General features: G+C 38.7%; 1 protein-coding gene across 1 annotated transcript in view; it reads left to right on the top strand.

Annotated features, from left to right (window-relative positions):
* OPRM1 (opioid receptor mu 1) overlaps positions 1 to 23,475 on the top strand; it is a 69,960-nt gene extending 46,485 nt beyond the window's left edge. Inside the window, exons 2-4 of the mRNA XM_017345438.3 lie at positions 10,868 to 11,220; positions 11,880 to 12,400; positions 23,289 to 23,475. Of these exons, the coding sequence (XP_017200927.2) occupies positions 10,868 to 11,220; positions 11,880 to 12,400; positions 23,289 to 23,327 (913 nt within the window). The 3' untranslated portion in view covers positions 23,328 to 23,475. The remainder of the gene's footprint in view (positions 1 to 10,867; positions 11,221 to 11,879; positions 12,401 to 23,288) is intronic.
* Positions 23,476 to 25,548: the final 2,073 nt, after the last annotated feature.

The raw sequence follows: 25,548 nt of genomic DNA, 5'->3' as shown, positions 1-25,548 counted from the left end.
CTTTGACTCCCAGTCCCTCCACCATGACCAACTGTGAACTGAAATTGATCACCTGGAACAGTGAGATGGCATTGGTACATGCTACCTCGATGGGATTGAATTGGAATCCCCTGGTATGCTTCCAACTCCACCACTTGGGGCAAGTCAGCCTGAGCATGTCCCAAATTATACATCTCTTCCCTCTCCCATTCCCACTCCCATGTTCAACAGGGATCACATTTCAGTTAATTTTCAACACTTAAGAATAACTGTGCATCAATTACAGAACTAAACCAGTCATATTAAGTAGAACAGATAAAAAAACTACTAAGAGGGATAATGTATTAAGTTGTTCATTAACAGTCAGGGCTATATATTGGATTCTATGTCTCACTTTAGATTCATTAATATTTGTTTTAAACATCCAGGCACTCTATCATTGGATGCATATACATTTACTATAGTTACATCTTCCTGTTTAATTGATCCCTTAATTACATAATGACTCTCTTTGTCTTTTTTAACAGTTTTTTTTTTTTGCCTTACTGTCTTTTTTGTTTTGTATGAAGATAGCTACTCTTGTTCACTTTTTATTTCTGTTTACATGGAATATCTTTTTCCATCCCATCACTTTCAATCTGTGTGCAACTTTGTTGTTGAGGTGTGTTTCTTGTAGGCAGCATATAGATGGGTTTTGTTTTTAATCCCTTTAGTCAATCTGTATCTATTAATTGAATAATTTACTCAATTTACATCCAAAGTTATTACAGGTAAGTAATGACTGCCACTTTTCCATAAATATTCCTATTGTTTTTCTTTGGGGGTGATCTCCTTTCATCTTTTACTAGGAGGTTTTCTGTCTTCACATTGTTTTGTGATACTGATTATCTTTCTCTGTTTCTTGTATAGTACATCCTTAAGCATCATTTGTAAGGTTGGACTGGTAGTAACAAATTCATTCAATTTTTGCTTGTTAGTGAAAATCTTCACTTCCCCTTCATTTATAAATGACAGTTTTGCTGGGTAAAGTATTCTAGGTTGACAGTTTTTTTCTTTTAGGACTTGGACTATATTTTTCCATTCTCTTGCCTGTAAGGTTTCTGATAAGAAATCTGATGGTAATCTAATTGGACATGTTTTAAAGGTAATCTGACATTTCTTCTTACACACTTTAGGATATTGTCTTTATATTTTATTTTTGAAAATTTGACTATAATGTGTTGTAATGAAGATCTTTTCTGATCATGCCTATTTAGAGTTCTTTGCACATTCTGTACCTGGATGTTCATATCTTTCTCCAAGTTGGGGAAATTTTCTGCTATTATTTCACTTAATAAGTTTTCTAAGCCCTTCTATTTTTTCCATACCTTTTTTTTGTTTTTTTTTTTGTTTGTTTGTTTTTTTGACAGGCAGAGTGGACAGTGAGAGAGAGAGACAGAGAGAAAGGTCTTCCTTTTTGCCGTTGGTTCACCCTCCAACGGCCGCCGCGGCCGGCGCGCTGCGGCCGGCGCACCGCGCTGATCCGATGGCAGGAGCCAGGAGCCAGGTGCTTTTCCTGGTCTCCCATGGGGTGCAGGGCCCAAGCACCTGGGCCATCCTCCACTGCACTCCCTGGCCACAGCAGAGGGCTGGCCTGGAAGAGGGGCAACCGGGACAGAATCCGGCGCCCTGACCAGGACTAGAACCAGGTGTGCCGGCGCCGCAAGGTGGAGGATTAGCCTAGTGAGCCGCGGCGCCGGCCTATTTTTTCCATACCTTTAAGAATTCCTGAGACATGTATATTTGGTTGTTTAATGGTATCCCACAGATACCAAACAATGTTCTCAGTTTTTCTAAATTTTCTTTTTTTGTTGTTGTTTGCATGAGATATTTCAAAAGATTTGTTGTCTGGCTTGGATGTTCTTTCCTCCACTTCACCAGGTCTGTTGTTACAACTTTCCACTGTGTTTTTTCATTTGACATACTGAATTCTTCATTTCTAACACTTTGTTTTGGTTTTTCCTTAATATCTCTATCTCCCTAAAGAATTTCTCAACCATGTCAAGTGCAGATTTTCTTATTTCATGTAACTGCCTTCCTGTGTTTTTGAGTAACATTGTCCTTCTAATTCACATTTCATGTATTTCTATATTTATTTTTATGTATTTGGGGGACCATTTGTTAGTGTCACCTCTGAAGGTTCTGTTCTTGGAAATGTGCCTCTGTAGCTTGGTAGAAAGCCTGCATCTAACAGCAGATATACAGTGACGTGTACAGGTTGGGTCCAGGGATCTCTAGTCAGCATTTGTGAGTGGGGCAAGAGTCCAAAATTACACTCAAGTTGGGCATGTTAGATCTCCTCTACTGTCAGTAGGGGAAAGGGATGATCCAGCTAGTTGGCATGTTCACAGACCCAGCCCTTCTGTGTGCCAAGGTGAGCAAATAGACTCACTGCCTAGAATGAGCTCACAATGCCTGTTTACCCCACCCACTCAGGTGCATGAACCACGCATAGCATATAGGTTCTCTGTAGTATGAGCACAGACCCCTCCATGATGAGCCTCCCCACCACAGGGAGTTCTGAGCTTCCGGTGATGGACCAGGCCAGTGACCAGACCACGCCCAGGTGCTTCTGAATTTCACAGCCTATGCGGAACTTGCACACTCATAGGATTCCCACAGTCAAAATTTAAGAACTCCCAAAATCACAGGGTGCAAGAAATCCATTCTCTGTCCTACAAGTTTCCCATCCTAGGAGAGGGTCAATTGGATTTGGAAGGGGTCAGTGAGCTCCCTGCCGTAGGTCAGTTAGAGCTCCACCTCAGCAAGCTGAACCTGTTGCCTTGAGCCATGTGGCCTTGGAGTTAACAGGACGCCCTGCCCCCTACCAGCTTCCCGGGTCAGACTCAAAGTTAGTGGGGCTGTGTAGTTCTCCCTCGGACAAAATCACCTGTGGTGTGTGAGCACAGCCACGACCTCCTAAAACCTTGCTCTGAGAAGAAGGAACATAATCTCTGTTTTTAAAGAATGGCTTGGGACCAGCATTGTGGCTCAGTGGGTTAAACTGCTACTTTGGGCATCCCGTATCAGACTGCTGGCTTGAATCCCAACTGCTCTGCTTCCAATCCAGCTTCCTATTAATGTGCCTGGGAAGGAAGCAGAAGATGAGCCAAGTGCTTGGGTCCCTGTCACCCCTGTGGGATACTCAGATGGAGTTCCTGGCTCCTAGCTTTGGCCTGGTGCAGGCCTCACTGCTTTTTGGGTCTCTCTCTCTCTCTCTCTCTCTCTGTGTGTGTGTGTGTGTGTGTGTGTGTGTGTGTGTGTGTGTGGAGGTTCTCCCCCCAATTTGATGCTATTTCAAATCAATAAATAAATATTTTAAAATATAAAGAATGACTTGCACTAAAGGGATATCATAAGCACATAACCAAAATGTAAAACAGGGGCCAGCTGTGTGGTATAGTGGGTAAAGCTGCTGCCTACAGTGCCAGCATCACATATGGGCACCAGTTCAAGTCTCGGCTGCTCCACTTCCAATCCAGCTCTCTGCTGTGGCCTGGGAAAGCAGTAGAAGATAAATAAATCTAAAAAAAATTTTTTAAATGTAAAACAAAATAACTGGGGCAATAAAAGCAGAAGAAGGATGAAGAAAGGAGAAAAAAAAAAGAAGGGGAATAGGAGAAGGGAGTAAAAACATAACAAGAACAAAGAGAGTCAAGACGCACAAGCAGCAGTAATCACCAGGGGAACTCACAGGCTAGAAGGATTCCACCTTGGGGAAGAATCAGGAACCATGAAAGGGATGCTATGTGAACCAAGCTCAACAATGCTATTTCATCCTACCTAAGTTTTTCCCTACCTCTCATAGTCACATCCAAGAACTAGCTACCATCAGTAACTCCAAAATCTCTCAACAACAGCACATCTTTCCAGACCCTGAATGTGAATTTGCCCTCAAAATAGTTCTCCAATCTATCATCCTCACCATTTATTTTTGGTTTCTGCTAAGCTACAAATCTTCTTCCATGAGCCCTTTAATGATGCCAAACAAAAACTTCTTTGTTAAATGTATTTTCTTGCTCTCCTGCTTTCCTCTACCAGCTTCCACTGAAGTTTTATGGTTTTACTGCACTTATTAACTTAACCAATATTTGTAGTGTGGCTATCCAATAGAAAACAGAATTTAGATTCTTTCTTAAGGAAAATCAGAAATGGAAATCACAAAATAGAAAATGAGAACAATAAAGGCTTCCAAGGAATTACAAGCAGGCACTATGTCTTCAGCAAGTCTACAGACCTTTTCTATGTAGTCAAGTGACCAACCCTTCCTGATGTGCTTTGAATTCCATCTCCTTCCAGTTTGTTTAAGGACATTGCTCATCTCAGAAATTTCTATTTCGTTTTACCTTTCATACTTTATCTATTTTGCAAGATTATATCATCACCAAGGAATGATTATCACCAAAAGTGTATATGAAGCTTTATATTATTTATACTAAGTATAAGACACTTGTACTGATGGTCCATACTCTAAAAATTTATAATTGACAGCATATGCTTGATATTCTACAAAAAAAATCAATAAAATATTTTCTAATACTAATTTTGATATTTTTTCAAAAAGTAATAACATTGACTCCAATGTAATTCTTTTATCATATTTCAAATAGTCTTTATTGTTGCTTCAATATTCAAGAAATACCTATGGATGTATCACTATTTGAAGTTTTGGTAATGCATAGTTGATTTTTCTTTATATATAAAACCCTTAGATCTTAAAACAAAGGAAATTTCCTTCTCTCTTAGAAGTTTTACACTTGAAAGCTAAGGTATGTCTAAGTTCTAAACACCAAGCTGTTAGAATAAAAAACGAAACACTGTCATCCATGAACCAAAAAGCAGCAGCTTCCAAGGTGGATGCTCCGATGCTGATTTTAAATCATTCAGCCCAAAAAAGGAATATTATTTATATCTTAAAAGAAAAACCTAAAATCACTGATAGGAATATTTTATTCAACTATAACTATTTGTATACATCGTAGAATATGGTATAGTAATATTTCCCTATAACACATAAATATCACATAATACAGAAATCAAAAAAGTAAAACAATTTTTCATTTAAACTTATGATAAAAGTTATTTATGCCCTGAAGTAAAATATCAGAAGTCAAATAAAGCAGAAAATTGGCACTTCCAAAAAAGTATAATCTTAAAATGAGTTAGCAAGTTCTCTTGGTCATAATGGAAGGATCTTTCCTTTCACTTTCTTTCTTATGCCCAGGGAAATGGAGTCCTGACTTATGGCTATGTTCTTTCCCCTTCTCCATCCCAGCTTCCAATTCCAGAAAGAGGATTTGAAGAGGCTTATAAAAATTCACACAATAATATGATAGAAATGAAGAAAACAGACAAAAAGAAATCAAAAATAATATCATGAGATCAGGAGAGTTAATACCATAGAATTGTATGACATTAGATTCTCCACCACTCTTTAGAGACACAAATTTTACTGATATTTTCCTAACACCACATGCAAAGTTAAAAACATGATTCATTACTCACTTCATATTTCTATGTATAAAGCTCACCATTGCTCCAAGAAAGTAGAACTTCCCTTTGCTTTGTCTGATGGATACTTTTCTCATTCCTTGTCATTAAGAGGACCTGGGCCGGCGCCATGGCTCAATAGGCTAATCCTCTGCCTGCGGCGCTGGCACACCGGGTTCTAGTCCTGGTCAGGGCACTATATTCTGTCCCGGTTGCCCCTCTTCCAGGCCAGCTCTCTGCTGTGGCCCGGGAGTGCAGTGGAGGATGGCCCAAGTTCTTGGGCCCTGCACTCCATGGGAGACCAGGAGAAGTACCTGGCTCCTGCCATCGGATCAGCACGGTGCCCTGGCCGCAGCGTGCCGGCCACGGCAGCCATTGGAGAGTGATCCAACGGCAAAAGGAAGCTCTTTCTCTCTGTCTCTCTCTCTCTCACTGTCCACTCTGCCTGTCAAAAAAAAAAAAAAAAAAAAAAAAAAACCCTGGAACAGGAAGAAAGAAGAGGAAAGAACCAAAGTGAAGAAAATGTGGATATAGAGACGTTAACACTCTACCAAAATAACTCTGATGCTCGTCCCACTTTGGTGCACAGAGAGCATCCAGAGGATCTATTGGAAGGAGATATCTTTTTATTTATTTACCTGGAAGCGTCTCTCTATCTTCTTTATTGAGGCAACCTAGCAAGCAATAGTCATTTTGCTTCTGCTGGGTTCACATTCGGAGGTCACTACACGCTGCCTTCACTAATAATATTAGTTCATTAGAAAGTTGATAAATGACTTCATGACATTATTTTGAAATCAATGTTAATGAAGCGTTTTAGAACATTTAACATAAATTGAGTTATCCACTGTTCTCTCCTTCACTAAGCCAGCAGAGAACATAACAAAAGATACTAAACTAATAAATGGTCTCTTTCTGGTAATACTAAGTGAGAGTATAATCACTGGTTTTAGTTTTAATTATTTTATAACTTTCTCTCTCCCTCTCTCTCTCTCTCTCCCTAACACACAAACACACACACACACACACACACACACACCTCTAGAGTATCAGAATTGAATGGATAAAAATAAAAATAAAAAATGAAAGAATCCATGTAGAAACTCATTTGATCATTTTCTTCATCTAAATAACAATTTGGAATGTAGAATGAATGGATTCATTTCAATGGATTTAACAACTTAATCAGACTATTTAAAAGAGTTTCATCTCCATGAAAATTGTGGATATCCATGTAAGTCTAAGTGAATATAAGAATCATGCCAAGTGCAAGAGGTACACCTGTCCAAGTACAATATAGATTGCATGAAAGGGCTCACTGGAGCCAGCGTTCTGACAAGGTGGGTTCAGCCACCACCTACTATATTGGCATTGTGGGGAGCAACCCGGACTGGACTGAGTTACTGGAATTAAGACTTATTCTATGCATCTGCTCTCCCACAATATGGCGCTGGGAGAGGAGAAAACAGCTTCTACGCAGCTGCCTCTTGCCAACTTGAGTGATGACCTCCAGGAGCTGATCCTGCTCCTGATTGGAGGAGAGCAGCGTACTCGGCGTGTGGGCAGCCGAGTTGGGATTGGCGGAGGAGGACTATAAAGGAGGAGAGAGACGGCATGCACCAGGAACATCTAAGAGGAACATCTATCTGAAGGAACACCTGTGCAGCCCCCGAGAGAGCCGGCCGGCGGTGTGCCGCTCCCCTGCGGAAGTGGGGAATGTGGCAGGGGGAACTGCCCTTCCACGGAGGTGGAAGGGACAGTAGCCCACCCGGGAAGAACCAGCAGCAAACCCGGGGAGGGCCGAGCAGACAAAAGAACAGTGCAGGGTCCTGTGTCGTTCCTCCACGAAGACGGGGAGCGACATAATGGTGCCGTGACTCGGATATGAAGCCTAGGCAGGTTTAGTGTCATTCCTCCATGAAGAGGGGGAGTGACAGGCATCTCATATGGACACTCGTTCATGACCCGCTGCTCCACTTAGATCCAGCACCCTGCTAAAAGGCTAGGAATTCAGCAAAAGATGTCTGAAGCCCTTGAGCTCCTTCAACCCATGTGGGAGACCTAGAAGAAGCTCCTGGCTCCTGGTTTTGGCCTGACTCAGCCCTGGCCATTGTAGTCATTGGGGAGTGAAGATCTCTGTCTCTGTCTCTCCTTCTCTTTCTCTCTCTCTGTAACTCTGACTTCCAAATTAGTAAGCAAATAATAAAAGGGACTCATAGAGATATATTTCTTTGTTTCATTTAGTAGTAACATGAAAGAGCAGAAAAATCAACCCTAAAAAGGGAGACAGCCTTCTGTACATCCCAGTTGGCTCTATTTGGAACTCCAATAAAGGTGGTTGGACAATGTGAAGAGCTGCTATGGTACAAAATCTCCAGGCTGGATTCTAAAATATGTTTTTCTTCTTTTCCTTTGTCTGTTGCATTTCTGAACTTAGATAGAGTCATACAATTCAAATAATTAATGAAAAAAATAAAAAACAATAAATTGCAAAGCCCATCTTATAGACATAAATGATTTATTTAGTGCAGCTTCAATTGGTACAAGTTGTTCAAAATCAAAGATTTGGTAAGTGGTGATAGTTGTGGGAATGTGTGAAGCTTGGGTCTGAAGATAAATAGGAATTGTTTTATAATCATAAAAAGGACATTTACAAATAAAAGGAAAATATGTAACATAAGGCAAGTGAGCTGTCAATAAAATACTGCTCTTCCCCAATACAGTATCTGGAAACTAAATAAAATCACTGTATTAGGTCAAACATTAAAGGTCCTACAAGAACACACTTTTAAAAAAATGCATAGTAATTTGGGTTCATAAAAAATCTACTCTGGGGCCAGCTCTGTGGCACAGTTGGTTAATCCTTCACCTGCAGCACCAGCATCCCATATGGGCACTGGTTGAGTCCTGGCTGCTCCACTTCCGCTCCAGCTCTCTGCTAAGGCCTGGGAAGGCAATAGAAGATGGCCCAAGTGGTTGCACCCCAGCACCCAACTGGGAGACCCAGAAGAAGCTCCTGGCTCCTATTTTCTGATCGGCTCAGCTCTAGCCACTGCAGCCATTTGGGGAGTGAACCAGCAGATGGAAGACCTTTCTCTCTGTTTCTCTTTCTCACTGTCTGCAACTCTACCTCTAAAATAAATAAATAAAGTCTTTATAAAAGAATCTACTCAATCTCCTAGGACACATTTAAAGAAATATACTTGCAACAAAAATTTCAATGGAATAATTTGAAAGCTTAAAAACATAGCTTGAAGTACTGCCTACAGGAGTAGAACCAATTTGGAGGCATCATAGAAACCATCAAGATCAGGACCAGCCTGTGAGTCCAGATGAGACTGTTTAAGGAAATGCTGCATATCCCTCTCAGTCCACTTTGCCCACCTCGCCATTAATCACATTCATGGCACAGTTAACCCACAGAGAATGGAAGTAGGATTGTGTGTTAACAGCCAGAATTGTGCTTAGGCCAAGTTAATCCTTCCTTCAGCTCACCTGTGGTTCATTGATAAGTTTGGTTTGTAAACTCCTGCACATGGCTTATAGTAGGACTCAGATCCTTCCTTTAGCTCTGCTGAGGGCAATGCTCATACCACCATATAAGAACAGAACAGAATGATAAAAGCATGTGTTGCTAAATACACTACCCCTTTTCTGATGAGAACGTCTCTTTAGATTGAATCTTTGAGTATACCTTGGAGACAGTTGAAATTTCCAAGACTTGAGTCTTGTATAATCCTCGTTCTTACATTTAAGAAATTGCTGTATGCCTTTTTATATGTTGCCGTGATTCAAAGCATGAGTAATGGAAATCAGAATCATCTATCTTTATTAATAAATTTTGGAATTTTGGAATAAATTGGGAGATTTAAACACCATCACCATTTTTCCTGTAAAATTCCCACTGAATTACTTTCTGTAGTTAAATATTTATTTTTCTTTCTTTATTCTTACTTAGTTGACAGATAAAATTGTATATGTTTATGGTGTTCAACAGGATGTCTTGAAATATATATACATTGTTGAGTGGTTAAATCAAGCTAATTGACGTATGTATTTCTTTCTACCCTGCTTTGCCTTTTGTGATGTAGGACCTTAACCCAATTTTGTTTCACCAACACATTATTCTGAGGGAGGAAATGAGGGGTTCTTTTTAGTGGAAATAGTCATACATTGAAAGTGCATGGTGCCAAGATAAATCTGAAGAAGTTAGACGTGTGATGAGTCAGAAACCTGACTGTAAAGAACCTGACTGTTTAACATAAACACTCTATTAAAGATAAGATGTGAAATGTAAGGTTTGTTTGGTAGGAAGTGACTCATGCAGTCAATCACGCTAGTAGATCATGGAGATCTAGAATCAACAATCATCTGACAAAAATGAGTCTTGTGCCTTTTGGAAGAAAGCTGCTCACCAACAGAATCAAAATTAACAACTTGAAATAGAGGTCAGTTACTCTAAAAGCTTCAACTCAGTTTTAATTTTGGTGTTTATTTTTGTACTTCGGAAAATGCATACTGTGGGAAAATTATGTGTGGATTTCAACATTTTTGCAGGAAAAAAAGGATTATCTTTTTATTCCATTTTTATACAACATTTTTGAAATACCCTCATATTTTTCCTCTGTCATATCCATTTCCATTCTCTGGTAGATTTTTACTCATTAATAGTACCAAACTCTTACATCATGCCATTTCAACTCGATGCTTTTGTTGGGGTTCTCTTGTTTTTCACTGCTTGAATGACCTGCTCCTAGCAAAACTGATTAATTCATACCCTTCCTTACACTTGAAGATTAAACTTGGGCATCTGCACTTTCAGAATGCCTTCCACATCTTACTGCTCCTGTTTCCTTTGCCTTATTCTCTGTTGGATAGCTCTTCTCTATGATTGCAGATGACCCTGTGTGCTTGAATGTGCATGTGTGATGAGTACCTGTATGTGTCTATACATATCTTTGCACTATTTCAGAGTTCAATAATTTTAATTATATCTATATATTTAAATATTTCTTTTGTATATTGAGAATTATCCAGTCTCTGTCAATACTACTTGATTGGGAGCTCTCTGCATTTATTACACCTATCACAGTGAGTGGCATATTGAAAACAATTTCAATAAAGCACCCTGGCTGCTATTATTATAACTAGTTCACTGATAGAAAACTAAGAAGTGAGGCAATTGTTAATCTAGTCCACAGGCCATGGTTGTAAATAGCCAAGAGAGTAGTTTTTTTAAAAAGTTCTATATCTAATCTTGAAAGCTTTCCACTAAACAATATAATCTTGTTGGAAGCCAGGCTATATTTCAAACTGGTGTCTTCACTGGCTCTGTCATAGTTCTTTCTTTCTCTCTTAGATACACCAAAATGAAGACTGCCACCAACATCTATATTTTCAACCTTGCTCTGGCAGACGCCTTAGCAACCAGTACTCTGCCCTTCCAGAGTGTCAATTACCTAATGGGCACATGGCCATTTGGAACCATCCTTTGCAAGATTGTGATCTCCATAGATTACTATAATATGTTCACCAGCATATTCACCCTCTGCACCATGAGTGTTGATCGCTACATTGCAGTATGCCACCCCGTCAAGGCCCTGGATTTCCGTACACCCCGAAATGCCAAAATTGTCAATGTCTGCAACTGGATCCTCTCTTCAGCCATTGGTCTGCCTGTAATGTTCATGGCAACAACAAAGTACAGGCATGGTAAGTGATGTTGCTGGCCTGAGAGTCAAATGTAATTTTAATTATTCTCTCTAGCAAAATGTCTTGGAATATTTTTGAAAAAGGAAATTTTCTTTATAAGTTCACCAACTATATGATCTATTTGTCCCTGATTTTTCTGTACTCATATCATAAAAATGGTATGGAAATAAGAATATTGCTCATCTAAGAGTAATTAAAGATTAAATTAAAAATCACCTTGGGGATTGTGTTGAAAATTCAAGTGGCTGCCTACATGATAAACACATCTTTATAGATCTAATAGCAGATAAATGAATTACCAATCAAAAAAATCAGAGTGAAAATGACCATTAGCTGAAACCTTCTAATGAATTAGGTAGTTATTATAGTTTTATATCAATGTAGACTCTATAGAGAGTCTATCTCATGGTCAGAAGTCCATAATTGTTCTCTGAATGGAAGCTTAATGTGGTCAAAGTGGACCAAAAATAATCAGAAATTTAGAGAAAAATAAGACACTCCCTGAAAATCAACAGAGAGCTAAGTTTTTTTCCCATAATTTCTTAAATCTTTTCTTATTGTCTTGTGCAGTAATATCCTTTAATGGCAAGATAAGCACAATTAAAACATTGTCTGATGTTATAACCAAGTGTTGCTGCCCCTTTTTCCTCTTCGTCTAGGCTCCATAGATTGTACACTAACATTTTCTCACCCAACCTGGTATTGGGAAAACCTGCTGAAGATCTGTGTCTTCATTTTTGCCTTCATCATGCCCGTCCTCATCATCACAGTGTGTTACGGGCTGATGATCCTTCGCCTCAAGAGCGTCCGCATGCTCTCAGGCTCCAAAGAAAAAGACAGGAACCTGCGAAGAATCACCAGGATGGTGCTGGTGGTTGTGGCTGTGTTTATCGTCTGCTGGACTCCAATTCACATTTATGTCATCATTAAAGCATTGATCAACATCCCAGAAACTACTTTCCAGACAGTTTCGTGGCACTTCTGCATTGCTCTTGGGTACACAAACAGCTGCCTCAACCCCGTCCTTTATGCATTTCTGGATGAAAACTTCAAGCGATGCTTCAGAGAGTTCTGTATCCCAACATCCTCCACCATTGAGCAACAAAACTCCACTCGAGTTCGTCAGAACACTAGAGACCACCCCTCCACAGCCAATACAGTGGATAGGACTAATCATCAGGTATGCAGTTTCTAGAATTAGATAAACCTACTGAGGATGATGTAAAAATTAGAGTTTCATAGGAGTCCAAGATTTTAAATCATTATAAGGAGATCAGTAACTAGAGGATTGCAATTCATTATGAGAATGGAGGGGGAGGGGAGCAGATTGTGATCACAATGCCACAGAATGGCTTTGTTATATATGGCACACATGTGTTTGGCTGCATGTATTGTTCAGGTATAAACATAAGCCAACTACAAATCCATAAAGCTGCTAAAAAATTATTATCTTCATGACTTTTGCTTCTATGCAAAATTTAAGATTTTATCATATTATAGAAGTGATCTTGATCTAGAATCCCTATCATTTCCCAAAGAAATGTTATAGATGTCACAGATACTACCTCAGTACCCTTGGAACTTCTCAAAAGTCACTGCTGCTCTGGTTCTGTGGTTAAAGAGAAGGGATTAGTGCCTCGCTCACTGTGTCCTTGTTTGCCCCACTACCACCACCAGGTCCCGCCCAGGATCACAGTTTTTGATTAACCATTAATGAAATATGGCTCAGATGGACCTGTCCAAGAATCTGTATACCCCTGTTATTAAGTACTGCTACAAGGAACACAGACCTCACATGCCCTCAAAGGCATGTAGTAATGCTGGTAGACCCACTTCCATCCAAGGAGACATTATTCACTTATACCTCACTCCTAATTCCATTTCAGAAACAAAAGCCAGAAAGAAATGGTTTCAGATTTTGCTTCTTTTATCTAATTTTTTTTCTCACCTCAGGATTTCTGTATCTGCTCTTTTTACTAAGCAGCTCTCCTCTTCCATTGCTGTCAAAACCTAGAGCCACTTAAAGAGGGGAAGGGTTTAAACATATTCTCTCCAACCCAATTTAAAACTCTCACTTCTAAGCTTGGGTTAACATGTTCTGCAGTGGAGTTAAATATTCCTATTGGTGCAAACTGAGGGCCCTTGTCAAACATTGACTCTCTTTGCTTTAGGGGCTACAGATTCTTCCTCCTTCTACGTGCTACTGCCAGGGCCTCCTGCCATATCTAACCTTCTCAGCTCCATTCCCTTGTCTCACTTTTGGGAAACAGCACTCCCAGCATGTCTGCTGGCGCTTTCTCCTGAGTTCGGCGTCATCGTCTTTCAGTAGCCCAGACCCTGTCCTTGAATCCCTTCCAGCTCAGCAGTTCCGCCTGAGTGTGTGCTTCTTGCACAGTCAGATACAGAAGAAAAGAAGCTAATTGGAGAAGTTCTAAGTTTTCTTTAAAAATGCATCCAATTAGGGCTTATCTTTGTGGTGGCCTCCATGAAGCAGTATCAGTGTCAGATAACAGCAGAAACACATTACCCAGGAATTGGCTGCTTTCCCAAAATACCCAACTGGGAGAGCTGGACAGAGAAGGAAGACTCCAGGAAAAGAGGAAAAGGCATCCTGACATGTTTGAAAATTAGGATAAATCAAAGATCTCTTTCACTAATCTCTACTGATGTGTCATCATTAGAATTTTGGCAGTAACATGCAGACAACTGGAACAATTTAGAAGCCTCTGATCAGAGTTTCAATGACATACCAAAATAATGAGGTCATTTGGAGAACTCAGAGACTTTATGGCTGTTTCCATAAGATTTATTCGATTAGAAGTACAAATTGAGAATCTGACAAACAGCTGTTTGGTTTCTTTTTACTTATTTCCTGGTTTTTATTTACATCATGGGACATCATATTAGGAAACAAAGATAATTTGATTTGCATTAAATTTTTAAGTGTTTGTTGTAAGTTTATATTGGTTTTAGGTGTTTATGTTCTGCCTGTGTATTTGTGTTTTCTCCAAGAAATATGTTTTACTATACAAATATATGTCACATTTTAAGTGCATTAGTCAACTTCATATTCTGCAGATCAGAGATCCAATATCAAACCTTCCCAGGGTGTCTGTACTCTGACAACTGTACCCTGAGACCATGTCTGTACCGCGCAAAGTGAAGTGGCGATTTGGCAGTTACAAAGGTAATTTGATAAATCATATAAGAAAATTCTGTGCCAAAAATAAACTTCCATAGCTAAGTGCTGCTCAATCGGCTTCTGTTGCACAATTCCAAACTTTAGTGATTTGAAGCAGCATTTATTTAGTTTATATTTCTATAGACTAATGATTCAAACTGGGCTGGACTAGAGCATCCCTCCTGTCTTAGCTGGGCTCACTCTGCACTCAGCTGCCAGAATGACCTAGAATGGCCTCAGCAAGACCATCTGGCTCCACCTGGGCTCTCTTCCTCTGCATGGTAGTACATGTCATAAGGGGAGCCACCAGTTCTGAGAAAGAAAAGAGAAGAAGGGTTATTGAGGTCTATGGCAGGAACCAGTACGAAGTCATTCCCACGCTTTCTTGGATTTGCTTTGCTTTTTATTATTTTATTTTTTAAAAGAATCCATTCATATATTAGATTCCAAGGATCACAGCAAATGCATGATAATTACTTCCATGTTTTTTACAGGTCAAGTAAAGTCACCATGTCAACCTAGATTCAAGGGGTGGGAAAAAGTACTCCATGCCTCGCCCATAGGATCTGCAGTCACATTGCAAAGGGATGAGGCAATAGGGAGGGGAAGAACTGGGGCCACTTTTGCTAACAATCCACAGTAGGAAAATGCTGCATGGGTCAGCAAGCCATCACTTACAGACAGGAAGATACCTGTGCTGCACTTTCTTCTCCCTCCAGTACTTACTAAGCAGAGGATCTAGCACACTAGAAAGTACTGAAAAGTGCATATTGAATGAATGAATGATGAAAGGATGCACGTTATTTCGGGAGATGTGAAGAGTAGTGGGAATGACCCCTTTCTTGCACAGCCGAATGACAGCCTACATGACGGCCTCACATTGTGATGTTATTCCATGCTCACCCTCCAGTAACCAGAAAGTATTCACTGTAGGGCTCCTTCATTTTATCCTCCTAGTCTTCGGTGCTGTGATTAAAAGTTATACTTTTCAAAAAATTAGTTACATACATGCTTGTCTTTTTTTTTATTTTTAAAGGAAGGGACAAAGTAGATTCAGAGCCCTGAAGAGGTCTTCCCTAGGCTAATATTAAAAAATGTGAACTTTCATGTTCTCGTTCATTTCACGGTACAGCTGACTGCTCCAGCTGCAGCATCCATGTGGGATTTATGTTCAGTTTTTTGTCTTTATGGCTTCTAGGTCTTTATTTGGTAGACACAGGCATAGGCATTCATTTTCCATCTGTTCTCAGTGTAATTTAATTTCTCTGCCCTGCTGTTGTCTTATTGAACTCCACTTTGCTTCAGAACTCTTCCCGTATGTACTCAGACCAATTCAGATCCAACTCAAATCTCAAATGCTGGCTCCTGCAATTCTGCATTCTTTGTTGATTTCTACCCTACTGGTATTCAGTAAAGCATTTTTCTATTTTGCCACTTAGGTGATTTTTAAATGTTGCATGTTATTTTGGAAAATATATGACTCCTAGGTCATTTAGGTCATTATTTAAACATTTTATGCTAATTATCATCAAAATAATAATAATATCTTATGTTCATATGGAAAGATACAGATTAAAAAGTGCTTTCATATACCCTGTCACATCCGCTTCCTACAACAATCCTGATGGATAAACATGAGAAAATAAACGCTCACAGAAGTTAAATGATTATAAAATATCAAGCAACCAGGAAAAGGCAGAATCCAGATGAGCACCCAAGGTTTGCAACATTAATCCAAAGCTTTCCTCAGCCTTGCCACCCAAGGCCACTTGACACTCAAGTGTTATTGTATGGTCCCAATCAGGGAGTCTCAAGCTTTACCATGAGCTCCAGAAAATGTAATTTCTTAGGAGCTCCTCTGGTATATTATGGATCATTGTGTGGAGCTGCGGTCCAAGAATTTGTGTTCTCAATAACCATGTGTTTTACAAAACAATGAAGTTATCATTAGAAAAGGCCTTAACCTTATATCACCAGTGTGCTTTACAGGACAAAGTAATATAACAAAGAGAAAGCTCAATTTATGGTATGTCCTCCTAATCCCCTATCATTATGCAGCAAGTCCATTCCTCAACACTGTGACCCAAAAAACTAGGAGATGTTATGCATTTGAATTAACCATAAACTGTATTATCCCCAGCTAAATAGAAAGCAGAAGCCTAAAGTTTTAAACTACTACTAACTCTCCAAAGCTGGATCTCAATTTTTTAAAAGACATCTGTGGAGAGTTAATCTGGGAAGGAGATTATTTCAACTCCATGATAAAAGCCCCAAATGAGAATAGCTCACAAAATTACGGCACTAGACCACATTAATGCATATTTGTGAATGAAAGCAAAATGATAATTTGTTTCATTTCTATAGTTTAAAAAGACAATGGGTCCAGTTGCATGTGTGTGCATGGACAGGGGTATGGCTCTTCATGAGGTTCTGGAATTAGAGTATATCAAGGTTGAAAAGGAATATTATCTCATAAAAAAACAGGATAAATTAGCATGCTTCTATAAATTCATTATAATCTGGGAGGCTAAGTTATTTTTATTGGGAATATGTTTATTCACATAAATATTTGGCTAATTATTGTTGATAACAATGTTTATTGATCAGTTTGTATCTAAGACAAGATCTCTTATTTAATCCTGAGGTATGGATTACAATTTTTACTCTACATGTGAGAAAACCTATATTTAACAAAGTAACTTGCCCATAATAACACTTTAAAAGTGGCTGATCTTGGCTCCAGTTGAATTTGAGCTTATAACCCAATCAGTTCTTTACTCAAAGCAATCTCTGTTCTTTCAAGATTTAGTCCTACAGATTGGACTAACTGATGTAAATGGTACACCATTTTCTGTTGTCTACTCTTTCAATTAAAATATAGCAACATAATATCATTTAAAATGATAATTATTTAAAATATTATGTAAAAATTTATCATTTAAAAATGACTTACAGTGAGCTGTCCTCCTATTTGATTAAATTTAAATAATGACTTGCTATTTTATAGCCATCTGTGAGTACAAATGCATTTTCATGTATTGAGTTTTTGAACATGTCATTCTTTATTTTGTATATCACATAGTTTGAGGATTGAAAGAAATGTGAATGAGGAATAAGATTTATACAATATAATCCCACTAAGTAAATAAATACAAAGAGTAGAAATTATAGGGAAAGGTAGCTCAGAATAAACAAAGAAGGAATTGTGATTTTTTAAAAACTATTGAGATATGATTGACACACAAAAAAAGATCCATTTAAAGTTACAGTATGGGGAGTTTAGAAAGAATTATCCAAGCTTGGAGACACAGCAGTTTCCTTGTTACTAGAGATTTCTAATGTTAAAATATCAGTGTTTTTCCCAGAAAAAAAAATGGCTTTGAGAGAATTCAGATATTAAGATTGGATGGTTAGGGATTGAAGGGATGATTATCTGTAAGCTTTTTAGTTTTTTCAGTTCTATTAGGTTTCTGTAGAATGTTAATGCTAAAGTAAAACATTAATATAATACATGAAAAAACTACATAAACAAGTGTTTATAAATATTGTCTATCTTATTTTGGTCTGGGGGATGGATTGCATGAGTGTTTGCATGTGTGTGTGTGTGTGTGTGTGTGTTGCATACATATCCATTTCACTTTTTAGGTCAAAGTTCTCAAATTCATCTGAGCATAGGCCCAGTTTTTTAAGGGACATCTTATAACATCTCACACAAAGCAGTTTTCACCAGGAAATTTTGAAAAATCCACTGTATACAAGCATGCCCTGATTAGCCATGAAGCTATTTAAATTCAGTGTTTCACTGGAATAAACGATGTGACTCACAATTCCAGGTATTAACTAGAATCCTAAAATTGTCTGTCAAGATCTTATTCTCACTCCTTTAAAACAGATGATCTAAATCCTTCAGTATTCAAGCGAGACATAAATTTTTCATATCTCTGAAAACAGAGCAGGTTGTATTTTTGTTTGGGTTTTCACTTTTGTTTTGCATTTGTTTTGAAGCTTGACACTTTCTGGTTATAATTATAAGGAAAAGAGTCTATGTAACTTTTGGGGTGTGTTTTTATTGGATTAAACTGCACATTGCTAAGAAAAAGCCTTATAATTGACACATTCTTTTGTTTTGAAGGAAATATTTTTGCAGAAAACGTACTTCTTTTAAAAGGCACAAACACTCAGCTGTGGGAGGTTGATATGACAGTATTTTCTGGTGAAATAATGCTTTTAGAAGGCAGGGAACCTGGCTTCTGGAGCCAGCCCTACTGATGACCACCTGTGTGAGCCTAGTGTCCAAAGCCAGCCATTGCTTCAGTTATACATCTTAACAAGCAGGAGTTTCCTAGCCCCATTTTCCTGCCCAAGAAAAAGGATTCTCATTTGGGCTTGATTGATTACCCTGTTCAGACCATGGAGCCAGTGATTCTTGGTAGACCACAAAAGTGACCACCAAAACTTTCTTTCATGAGACATATGATTTATCACACTGAACAAAATAAGTCCATATCAAAAGCAGGAGGAAGCCTATGGCAGCTCAAGTCTGCATCCTTTGAGTGACCAAATGATTCCTCTGCTCCTTGAATTCTCCCTTCCTGAATTTGGACCCTGGTGCTCCAGTTCTCAACTTGTCTAATTGGAACTTGGAAAGATGAATGAGCTCCAATTACTTAGGTACATGGATGTCTTTGCTTATGAGTCATCAACACCAAAGAGGTGTGTGTGTGTGTGTGTGTGCACATGTGTGTCTGTGTGTGTGAGAGAGAGATGGATGAGATTTTGAACTACCTGAAACTGTAATCAGCTTAGAAGTTTCCAAGTCTGTTATTGGTTCCAACTGTTAACTCATACAGCATCACAAGTAAGAAAAAGCAAATGAAAGTGAAGGAGATTAACTGAAAATAAAAATACTAAACTATCCTTGTCCAACACACTTGTGCGCATTGCTTCACTTCTAATGGTTTCTGCTTCCAGCCATAGATTGATGATGCTGAAAGGCATAATTTCTTAAATTCTCTCCAGCTCCAAAGCCATAGGACATGAATACAATTCTTAATATAGATGGAGACTAAAATCACCTCAAATAAGCATTGCTTGAAGCTTGAAAGCTTTTCAAACATTTTATTTGTTTTTATAAAGCCCAAAAAATAACCCAAAAGGATTTTCTAGTTGACCTTCCGGAAAAACAACAGTTTATTTTTTCCAGAAATCTTTTATTTAAGATATACAGACTTCACACATTTCATAAATAAATCTTTAGGAACATAGTGATTCTTCCCACCGTACCCATCCTCCCATCTGCACTCCCATCCTTCTTCTTCCTCCCTCTCCTATTCCCATTCTTATTTTTTACTAAGATCTATTTTCAAATAACTTTATACACATAAGATTAACTCTATGCTAAGTAAATAGCTCAACAAATAGTATTAAAAGAAAAATGGTTCCTCAATAGTCAAGGCAAGGGCTGCTCAAAGTCATCACATCTCAGAGTGTCAATTTCACTTCTATAGATGACCTTTTAGATGCTTTATTAGTTACCACAGTCAGGAAGAACATATGAAAAAAATCACAGTTTAAAAACCAATTGACAAAAGTGGTGCTAGAAGGTTATATCTCTGTATCTAAGTATTCTATCCAATGTCACATGTCAAATCTATGGAAAGAGCTCTACTGTGGGTACCGTCAGGGGGAAAATCCACTCTTAGGACAGAGAAGGTAGTTCCAAGTCTCTAAAGGCAGGAATTCAGCAAGCAAGCAGGTTGGTTTGTCACTACTCTATATCTACCAAAAATAGACAAAGTGACTCAGAGACCAGCAAAAAGACTTTGTCACAGCACAGCAAACAGTAGGAGCAGCAGCATGATAGCACCAGTTCCATTGACCCAATATCGATGTCTTACAGCATGACCCAAAGGGTCACAGTTACTGCTATACATAGAATGGGTTACACCACAACTGAAGATCCTACCACAAGGATTAAGGAAGTAAGCAGTAAACAAACCAATCTTCCTACCCTGGGAGCAAGAATTACAAAGTGGTCATCTTGTAGTCCTCCTATAGTCAAGAAATAGAGGTTCTTACCTGGCTGGGCGGCTAGCTATAGAAACAAATAAGAGTCAGGAGATAGTACGGTCTTGGAGTTCACCTCAGTAAGAATAGAAGGGGATGATCAGTGAACAACCTCTCCCAATAATTCACCTGTCAGCCCAGTATGTTCTTAGATGAACTTAAATTTTCATATGATTATATCAACCCATCAGCAATTTGGATAGCACATACTGGGCTAGAACCAAACCTGTTGCATTCACTATCCTGGATAAGTGAGGATTGTTATCAAAAGAATCTCATCCACCAGATGAGGTTAATCAATCAATCATGCAGTGCAGTATCCTGGAAACAGCTAAGTCCCAGAGAGGCTAATTTCATACAACCATGTAGCTTCCTTATTTATTGTTTCCATAGATTGTGTCTCTATAATGTTACTGTTAACAACAATCACAACATGAGCAGCTGAGAGTAACACAAACCTTCCCTGTGCAGCCACAAAGTAGTCTAAGGCCAACCTGTAATCCATTTACTATGAGGGAGGAGTGCAAACTGACCTGCTGATCGCTGTGGTTCGCTACATCTCATTACCTGTGATAGCAAAATTTAAGGATAGGATCCTGATATGCCTCTAGAATGTGGACGCTAATACCAAAGAACAGTACTCAAGTGTACGGAAATATGGCACCACTCTACCCCTCAAGTAGGACAACCCTTGTTACTTGTGGCCTGAACAAGGACAACGTGGCCACTGCCAATATCACAGTGGGTCAAAGATGAGCCAGTAGTAACCCCTGTGTTCATGTGTGGCTACTGTCTCCCAGGTATAACTAGTGGATACAAGTTTCTCTAGTTTAGGTTTAATCTAGATGTGAATCACTATTACATGGTTTGGTGAAGCCACCTCTGCGTAGCCTGGGACAGTCCTGCATCACGAGGGCTCTCAGGTGTCAGGAGAAGCATTTGAAAGGCATGAGCTTAACTGAACAAGACTTCACTTGTGCTTCCTCCCAGAGTGGTCCTCTAATCCCCCATCTCATAGGAAAGCAAGCAGAAATCCTGGCAGCTTGTTAGGTTTTATTCTTCTCAGCCTCCATCTATTGATCCAAGTCACAATCTTCAAAAGATAGCACATAACTGGCCCACTCACTACTCTTTTCTTTATCACAAAAGCCGGAATATTTGCTTTCAGCACCAGGGAGTTTCCAAACTTCCCTGAACCCAGCCCCTGAGTTCTGGTCTTTCTCCTTCTGAGAAGTCATTGTCTATCCTGGTACTGTGCATTTTCTGCAGATTTGTCTGAGATGAATCTTAGCATATTAGAAAGTAGCAAGAGGTAATGAAACTTCAGAGAAGATGACTGAACCAAGCCAGTAGGTTGCCTTGCCTCAACTCTAGAGATGCCAAAAGCAAACAGAGACTCAACACAGCAAACATTCAAAATTTTGCAAGTAGTACCAGTTTCCTTGCCCCCATATCCCACAAGGTGATGCAATGAAACCAGGTGATGGCTACACACACAGTGGATTCTGTCACAGTTGAGGACCCAAAGCTAAATTTCAACACCTGGAGGAATGATAAACAGATATTTGCCAGGAGACAACAGCAATATAGTGGATGGTGCTGTGGATTCCTGCCCATACTGGATTGCCTGTGTGACCAGCTACAGAATTGGTCAGTCAGAGGCCTGTTGGCACAATCAGCAAAGTTATGTAGCACTTCCTGACCCACAGTGACAGTGATCTGACCTATTATCAATTTTATGAAACACACAAAAGATCCTTAGGAAGAAAGAGCAAACTTCATGTCAAAGGGTTCTAAAGATAATGTGTGTGTGTGTGTGTGTGTGTGTGAGTGAGTTGCAAGTAGAAGAGAGAGACTCAAAAGAGAAAGCCAAGGATAAAGAACATTTGGTAACTCTAATCTGTAAGTGAATCTGGGTAGACAGTAGACCAGAGTCCCTTGTACCATTTAAACTCCTTCACCTCACCTGAAATTTGAAATTGACCAATAATAATTTTAATAAAGTTTTTTTTTTAAATTTCACATTCCTTCACATTTAAAAATATCTCCTTTTCTTCTCACCAAAATGGCAACGGTGATAGCAACAACTACTTGTTACACACAGAACTTGTTTCATTTCCACAGCCTTCCTCCTTAATTGAAAAAAATCAAGCCACATCAAACACATGTACAAGTGTCATGTTGCTACTTAACATAGAGATTTTCAAAAGGTTCACAGAAAATAGAATTTAAAAGTAAGCTTATTTTGGTTCAAAAAATGAAATCATGCATCATTTTCTCATAATGTAAATTTTCCATAAACATTTTGAAGACTCCTTGTCATAACTGATGGCACAATGAGGGAGGGGTGAACTTGAAAGAAGTTACTTCAGGAAAAAAATACATTAATTATCAGATTGGGATAAAAATATCTCTACCTAGAAGTGAAAAACGCAAATGTATTTCAAAGAAAGGCAATGCCTTGCATTTACAATCGTAGCCAAATCATAACTGATGAGAGGACAAACAGAAGGAGGCAGAAGGCAGAGGGAAAGAAACAGCTTGAGTTAAAATGAGCTTTTTTCCTAAGAAATATCGATAGCATCTCTAGGACACCCAGCATGTAATACTTCAGCAGTGGACACAAATACTAGAGCAGGTTCATAATTACCCAGAAATCACTAAAGAGATTAGTTATCATCTTGGTGCTTAGAAAACCTTGGAAGGTGCAGGAGAAAGTACACCTGATGGTCCTCGATAGAGCTCTCCCACCCATGGGATGCTCAATGTGTGCTGCCACCAACTCTGAAACTGTCACTGTCTGTTTTTTCTCTCTTTTCAGCTAGAAAATCTGGAAGCAGAAACTACTCCACTGCCCTGAGTGCCATGCTATTCCGACCATCTCTGAGCTCAGAAGCCACTGTATGTGTGGAAGCAGAGAGCGTGTAGGCAGGCCTGGTCTCCAAGGAAAGTGACTGCCTGTGAGTCGTCAAGAGTCTTTAGTCTCTGGCCATTCCACTCTGCACAAATCAAGCTCTGGAAGGAAAATAATACATCATACTAATAGTCCAGCTTGTGTATATAATCATGAGAAAGATGCCCAATGAGACCAACACACACCATGGTATGTGAATTGGGGTCATCAGAGAAAGTGACCCTTCTATAGGTAATCTTGTTTCCAAGCAACTACTAATGACCTCATCAAAGAAAAACCAACTAATGTTAAATTCACCATGGCAACACATAAAGTAAATGCTACCTCTGACCCAAGCACCCTGTGTGGAAAGTCCAAGTCTTTCTAGTCTTTTGTAAAAGGAAATACATGATTCTATTTTTGACCAATAATGTCCACCTTAATAGCATTTGGTTGATATACCATTTTCACCAGATTTCTTTGTTTTGTATTGTTTAGAGAAACCACATCTCCCTTACCCAACTTCTCAATTGCAGGGGAAGAAATTAACACAAAGATAATTCAAGACACAGTAATGGATATGTCAGCTGCAGCAGGATTGATTCTAAGGCACCGCAAGTGCTTCCCAAGAGTTTAAATGGGGCATTTTTCATGCTTAGGGTCTCCGTGATTGGCTCCCCAGTTTCATCTGTGAAATTCCCTTTCTCCCTCACACCTGAGTGTTCACATAAGATAATAGCCAATGAGCTCACCACTTCACCAATGCAGGAAGTCAAGCATTCAAATATACTCTTCATTCCGTAGTGGTTTCTCCACACTGCATGCTCCACTTACACTTTAATTTTTTAACAGCTCAGAATACTCAGACCTTTTCAATCACTATGATAAAATGACAGAGGTTTTGTTGAATGTAAAAGTTTAAACCTTTTAAAATATATATATATACCCAATCAGCTTAATCTCACGACAAAAAGACTCAAATGAACTTATAAAAAAAGTGTGATCTATTTTTTGATTCTGTGTAGTTACTTGGACATGAAATACTAACAATAGCCCAAAAATATTTCCCAGATTATGTTTTTATAATGTCACACCAGTATTTTGGCCTTTTTGGTCTCTGCTAAATGTCAAGATTTCCTTTGTAATGTGTTGATCTTCTCTAAGCAGTTTCTCTAAGACAATTCCCTTTGACAGAGTTTCTTTGTTGTAAAATACAGTAGAGATTTGGCAATCATCCACTTTACTTGATCTATGTAGACAACCAAGTCAGATGGCCCATGACAGAAAGCTTTCCACTATGAACTTTTGTCAGCATTGATTAAATGAATCAAATGCATTGTCGTTGTCTATAAAATAGAAGTAGAAAAAAAAAGTATCTGCTTCCTTCTGAGCATTCTTGAGTCTATAAGCTGCCAACAGACTCATCTGTAAAATTTGTGTCCCTTCATCAGTCCAGCAAGGTACAATATGCACCAGACACCCACAGGTAATATTTCTTAAAGACAGTTGTTATGGATCAGAACAACTGAACTCACTGTGTCAGATCCAATTATCTATGGTGGTGTGAACTCAACTCATGTATCCATGACAGGAGAAAAAAAAGTTAAATGCTTTAGTGTTGACTTGTGATGATGTCTCATATTTGCCTATAATAATCTCCACTATTATGTTCCAGAATAGATGTGTACCAAGTTTGATTTTCTTACATTTTCAGATAAAAGTAATTAAAACCAAGGCCTTAAAATATTAGAATGTTAAATAAACCTATTTACATATATACACTACTGGAGATTCTACATGTAAAATGAATCATACAAATGAAACACAACAAAAGAGAATGAAAAATTTGTAGATAATCATTGGGAAAGAATTTCCTCACTTTTAATAGGCTATGGTAACATGAGTTTTCTCAAGAGATGACATAGAATTTCTTTTGCTCATAAGATTCTTTCCCAAAAATCATTGTTTCTGCTTCATGATCAGCTTTTTATCTGAATTAAATGGTGTATGATTGAGAGCAACTTATCCTCAATGTAAAATTTGATCCATCTTTTCCTACAAATGTCTTGTGTGTAAACAAGCTTCTCCCTTGCCTTCTCTTAGACTACTAAGATTATTTAATTAAGGGGTTATCTTAAAAGCAAAATATACTAAAGTTAATAATAAATGTGTTGTCAACACTTTTCAT

Source organism: Oryctolagus cuniculus, chromosome 5 (assembly GCF_964237555.1).
Source record: "Oryctolagus cuniculus chromosome 5, mOryCun1.1, whole genome shotgun sequence".
Classification (NCBI taxonomy): domain Eukaryota; kingdom Metazoa; phylum Chordata; class Mammalia; order Lagomorpha; family Leporidae; genus Oryctolagus; species Oryctolagus cuniculus.
Note: the sequence above shows the minus strand (reverse complement) of the source record. Positions and strands in the feature narration are given on the sequence as shown.